Source organism: Astatotilapia calliptera, chromosome 11, assembly GCF_964374335.1.
Source record: "Astatotilapia calliptera chromosome 11, fAstCal68.1, whole genome shotgun sequence".
Lineage (NCBI taxonomy): Eukaryota > Metazoa > Chordata > Actinopteri > Cichliformes > Cichlidae > Astatotilapia > Astatotilapia calliptera.
Genome location: NC_137432.1, coordinates 38,793,473 through 38,799,825, shown reverse-complemented (window position 1 = coordinate 38,799,825; position 6,353 = coordinate 38,793,473). Strand labels below are relative to the sequence as shown.

The window sequence follows — 6,353 nt, the reverse complement described above, 5'->3', positions numbered from 1 at the left end:
TTGCTACTGACAAGAAAGAAAGCTGTTTTGATGCTATGGACTGAGGCACATTTTAATTGGGTGAGGGGTGGGGCTATGTTATACATTCATTTTTACAATTTATATATTTAATGTTAAATGTAGCTTATGTACATTATTTTAGGGTGTCACATGCCACCCCATGCCACCACAGTAGCTCCGCCCCTGAGTCTAAGGAGTGCCGTTGGGACTTCATTGGTCAGCGTGTTTGTTGACCTTAGCCAAATAATCCGTGTGAAACTGCACTCAAGTTTCAAGTTAGAAGTACGAATTTCGACCCTACTTTTCTTCCTTTCAGCTGATTGGTCAATGTCATGTTAATCACAAATGTAACTATCCAATCAGAGAACAGATGGGTTTGGTAAATGGTAAATGGCCTGTATTTATATAGCGCTTTACTAGTCCCTAAGGACCCCAAAGCGCTTTACACATCCAGTCAGCCACCCATTCACACCCATTCAAACACTGGTGATGGCAGCTACATGTAGCCACAGCCACCCTGGGGCGCACTGACAGAGGCGAGGCTGCCGGACACTGGCGCCACCGGGCCCTCTGACCACCACCAGTAGGCAATGGGTGAAGTGTCTTGCCCAAGGACACAACGACCGAGACTGTCCAAGCCGGGGCTCGAACCGGCAACCTTCAGATTACAAGGCGAACTCCCAACTCTTGAGCCACGATCGCTGTCAGAGGGGCGCTTTTTTGAGCTGCAGGTCCTTGAAGGATAAATGCGCTTTCACGTCTCTTATCGCCTCACCATGATGGAAAACATCTGTGTGTGTCCAAGTAAACTCTTTCTCATAGGTTGATGTGTTCACACAGGTACCTCCAGAGCGTTTTCAAAGGCGCTGTCGACCTCGGAGGGAAAGCAGTGTTGTGGAAACGACGCACTCTTCACTAGTTGGGACAGTTACAAAGCTTTCCTCGTTATGAATGAGCGATACGTTTTTATTAAACATTTGAACATAATACAACACAAACTCTCGTAGAGGAGATAAAGTCAGAGAGATACATGTTTTGAAATGACAAGGATCAGGTGCATCTAGCACACCTGGAGCGATCGCTAAAAAACGATATACAAGCAGAGCTCAGCAGCCAGCGCAACAAATTCTGGATCGTTCGCTCTTAGTTAGCGGTGAGCACAGCGCACGCCGCGTCCGATGTGAAACGGCCTTCATGCTGCATAGTGTGACTCATAGCAGTGGTCCTGGGTCAACCCTGATTTTGTGTTAAAGTAATACTAAAGTAATAAAGGTGTTTCTGAACACTGGTATACCGCAACTGTATCCTTAGCTTATACTTAGCTTGTATGAGCCTTATGGGATCATTTATATACAGATCCTCCAACTTCAAACTGTATTACCCTTTAAGGACCTGCACTTCAAAAAAGCCTCACTCCAACAGCCAAACCCATCTGTTCTCTGATTGGATAGTTACATTTGTGATTGACATGACATTGACCAATCAGCTAAAAGGAAGAAAAATAGGGTCAATTCGTACTTGTAACTTGAAGCTTGAGTGCAGAGTTTCACACGGATTATTTGGCTAAGTCCACACAAATCTTTTTACACATACAAATCTTGATTTACAAGTACAAAATATTTATGACCACAATTTGAGCCCATATGTGTGTGTGTGGAAGACCAGTGCTGGGTGTTTTCTAGAGAAACACCAGCTCAGGAAGTGTGAGGGTGATGGAGGAAGGTGATAGTTGTAGATGGAGGTGATGTAGGAGTACCAAAAGTGCAGCTACTAGGAGGCTGACTGTCCAATCAGACTGCGTTTTCCCTGCAGAGGTGAAACCTCATTGACTCACACTGAGGCAGGAAGGAAAGAAAACAATCAGATGTGTTTGTCTGTCAGCGTGAACATTAGAACAGGTGTGGAGCAGGTGAGCTCAGCCATGAAGGCAGAGGGGGGCGACCCACAGGTCTGTGCTGCGCCGTGGGCTGACTCTGATCTTCATCTGTGACTCTTCCTCTCTCTCCTCCTCAGTGGTCTTCGTCTGCTGTTCTCCTGACGTCTTCAGGAAGTTGATGGTTGAGTTCAGGCGGGAAAATCTCACTCACGAGCAGTACGTCTTTTTCTATCTCGACGTGTTCGCCGACAGCCTGAAATCTGAACACCGCCAGCCGTGGCGCCGCGGGGACCGTGAGGACGCTATTGCCAAGGAAGCCTTCCAGGTATGGCATCAGTATCAAGGAGGAGGTCGGTCAAAGAAACCAGACTCTCCTGACTGCAGCTGACTCCACATGAACCTCACTGCCTTATACATCATACGTGATACATGACACGCTCTACTTTCAAGATCAGGCTTCAAACTTTCCTTTTTGCTAAAGCATATAGTTAGGGCTGGACCAGGTGACCCTGAATCCTCCCTTAGTTATGCTGCAATAGATGTAGGCTGCCGGGGATTCCCATGATGCATTGGGTGTTTCTTCTTCACTCACTAGTTAATAGACTTAATAGACCTCTCTGCATTGAGTCATACTTGTTATTAATCTCTTTTTATTTCATGTTTTTTCTTTATTTTTACTACATTTTTACATCGTAGATACAAACTGAAGACATTAAATATACAAAGCAAGATATGTGGAATATGTAGCAAAGAAAAAAGATAAATAACTAAATATTAGGGGTTGTTGCGAGATCGATCAACTTTAGACCAGACAACAAACGACGGAGACTCCGGAAAAGTGCAATCAAACGATGAGTTTTATTATCACAGGAGAACAGCCAACCATCAGCATACAGAATGTGTTGCTCTGACAAGAATACATTGGGTTCTGGTTTTATAGGACAAAATATCACACCTACGTCAATACAGTTCAAAAATACTTGGTGACAGACGGGCAACAGTTCAACCCGTACAGGCAAGGGTTCATCACCTACACTTCTAATAACTATAAACTGACATATAACTTCTCCTTTCTTCATTACTTGCCTTTTAAGGTAATAACTTCAGGTCTCAGCTTTTCTGAGAGCTAATAATTGGACCCTCGTCATTAATCCCTAAGTAGAGTACTTTGCAGCCAGTCTCAAACTGAAGCAGAAGACGCTTAGGCCTTCGCTCAGACCTGCTACTAGATTAATATGTGTATTGTAAGCGTGCATGCAATTAACCTGCTATGTTCTCATCTCCCCTCAGCATGTATCATCTGGACACTCTCACCAGTGAAGCTTAAAACCTTCTAGAATGGAACATCAACTCTAACCAAGCACATTTATGCATTGTGTATAAAATGAACTCAACCTATAAAAATAGAAAGGTCAATGTGATGACAGACATATTCAATGCAATATAAACCCTGTAGGAAATATTACTGATAAATGATACTGTGAAACATGTTATTAATACAATATCCATACGATACTTGTATGGATATTGAACCGTTCGATACAGTGCTTTCGGTTCGGTACGCATATGTATCGAACAATACAACATTTTTAATTTATTTTATCAACTGTCCTTCTGACGATGCGCTCGACAGTGCAGCCTAGGCGGAGTAGTCGAACGCAGATTCACTGAGCGCAGGGCAAGCTAGCAGACAGAAGTTAAGCTCTCCTTGCAACATGGCAAACTGAACGTCATTCAGATCTGGCGTTTGGAACTATTTTGGTTTTCATGTGACGTATGACCCTGAAGGTAAGCGAGTCATGGACTAAAGTAAAACAGTATGTTGGATGTGCCATGCAATGCTCAATTACATGGGTGGGAGCTAGTGTGTTAGCGCAGTTAGCTCATTAACGTGTTGGCCGTCCAGCCCCACGCACGGGGCGATCTGCGGTAACTTGTTAACGGAGATTTGCCGTGTTGTGGCGTTAACGTCATTTCAGATTAACGCTGACAGCACTAGTGGGAACACAACGAATATGACTGCACATTTACTCCGACATCATCCTCGTGCAAAGACAAAAACAACAAGCAGCATGCTACAAACTTTACCCGAGTCATTTAGACAGCCGTTAGCACAGGATTCTCCTTATGGGGACCTGATATGTTTAATATGCTGCTGAGAATATAGCCCAGAAGAAGCGTATAGTAGAGCTTTTATTTTGAAAGAGCCATTTCTCTGTAATAAACTCTCTTTTCCAAAGATGAGTGATTCCTCAGATATTTATTATTTTATTACTTTGTTGTTTCAGCAACATTAAATTTAAAAACTGTACTTTTGAGTTAAAATATATATTTATAATTTTAATAAATGACAAATTAAAAAGGCATGAACTTTTTTTTTTTGTATCGAAAAAATATCGAACCGGGAATTTTGTGTATCGTTGCACCCCTACTAATATGTTTTATACACCGCGTTCCAAATTATTATGCAAATTGTGTTTAAGTGTCATAAAGATTAAATAAGTTGTTTTTCAATTAAATGGGATTGTGTCTCAGAGCTCTTTGGATGACTGAAATCAATCTCGGACACCTGTGATCATCAGTTTGCCAGCTGAGCCCAATTAAAGGAAAACTACTAAAGAAGGATGTTCCACATTATTAAGCAGACCACCATTTTCAAGCAACGTAGGAAGGAAAAATGATCTCTGCTGCTGAAAAGCATAAAATAGTTGAATGCCTTGGACACGTAATGAAAACCTTGGCTGAGTCAGAGCACACATGAGTTCCTGCAGGTAAAGGCACAATGATGCCATTACAAAGCAGCAAACACATATTTGAATCTGCTGGTGCCTCTGGAGGCCTGCGAACATGAAGCTATAGGATCCTCCAGAGACTTGCAGTTGTGCATAAACCTTCTATTCGGCCACCCTTAACCAACACTCACAGCAGAAACGGCTGCAGTGGGCCCAGAACTACAGTGGGGCAAAAAAGTATTTAGTCAGCCACCGATTGTGCAAGTTCCCTCACCTAAAATGATGACAGAGGTCAGTAATTTGCACCAGAGGTACACTTCAACTGTGAGAGACAGAATGTGAAAAAAAAATCCATGAATCCACATGGTAGGATTTGTACCGGGAGGGAGGGGCGGGGCCATCTGCTGTGATTGGTTGGGGTGAGAGAAGGAAGACAGGATAAAGACATGCTGTGGAAGAGAGACAGAGGTTAATAACAGATATGATTCAATGCAGAGAGGTCTGTTAACACATAGTGAGTGAGAAAGGTGACTGGAAAGGAAAAACTCAATGCATCATGGGAATCCCCCGGCAGCCTACGTCTATTGCAGCATAACTAAGGGAGGATTCAGGGTCACCTGGTCCAGCCCTAACTATATGCTTTAGCAAAAAGGAAAGTTTGAAGCCTAATCTTGAAAGTAGAAATAGTGTCTGTCTCCTGAATCCAAACTGGAAGCTGGTTCCACAGAAGAGGGGCCTGAAAACTGAAGGCTTTGCCTCCCATTCTACTTTTAAATACTCTAGGAACAACAAGTAGGCCTGCAGAGCGAGAGCCAAGTGCTCTAATAGGGTGATATGGTACTACAAGGTCATTAAGATAAGATGGGGCCTGATTATTTAAGACCTTGTATGTGAGGAGCAGGATTTTGAATTCTGGATTTAACAGGAAGCCAAAACAGGAGAAATCTGCTCTCTCTTTCTAGTCCCTGTCAGGACTCTTGCTGCAGCATTTTGGATTAGCTGAAGGCTTTTCGGGGAGTTTTTTGGACTTCCTGATAATAATGAATTACAGTCGTCCAGCCTGGAAGTAATAAATGCATGAACTAGTTTTTCAGCGTCACTCTGAGACAGGATATTTCTAACTTTAGAGATGTTGCACAAATGGAAGAAAGCAGTCTTACATATTTGTTTAATATGTGCGTTGAAGGACATGTCCTGGTCAAAAATGACTCCAAGGTTCCTCACAGTGTTACTGGAGGCCAAGGTAATGCCATCCAGAGTAAGAATCTGGTTAGATACCATATTTCTAAGATTTTCAGGGCCGAGTACAATAACCTCAGTTTGATCTGAATTAAGAAGCAGAAAGTTAGCGGCCATCCAGGTCTTTATGTCTTTAAGACATTCCTGCAGTTTAACTCATTGGTGTGTGTTATCTGGCTTCATGGACAGATAGAGCTGGGTGTCATCTGCATAGCAGTGTAAATGTATGCTATGTCTTCTAATGATGCTGCCTAAGGGAAGCATGTATAATGTAAACAGAATTGGTCCTAGCACTGAACCCTGTGGAACTCCATAATTAACCTCAGTGTGTGAAGAGGACTCTCCATTTACATGCACAAACTGGAGTCTATTAGATAGATATGATACAAACCACTGTAATACCTACAGCATGTTCTAATCGCTCTAATAGGATATTATGGTCGACAGTATCGAACGCTGCACTGAGGTCTAGCAGGACAAGCACAGAGATGAGTCCACTGTCAGAG

General features: G+C 42.8%; 1 protein-coding gene across 2 annotated transcripts in view; it reads left to right on the top strand.

The window, feature by feature from the left end:
- The window catches only part of LOC113031810 (atrial natriuretic peptide receptor 1-like), a 64,248-nt gene that overhangs the window by 15,504 nt on the left and 42,391 nt on the right, over positions 1–6,353 (top strand). For both annotated transcript variants that reach the window (XM_026184244.2, XM_026184245.2), the window contains one exon: positions 2,014–2,201. In XM_026184244.2, the coding sequence (XP_026040029.2) occupies positions 2,014–2,201 (188 nt within the window). The remainder of the gene's footprint in view (positions 1–2,013; positions 2,202–6,353) is intronic.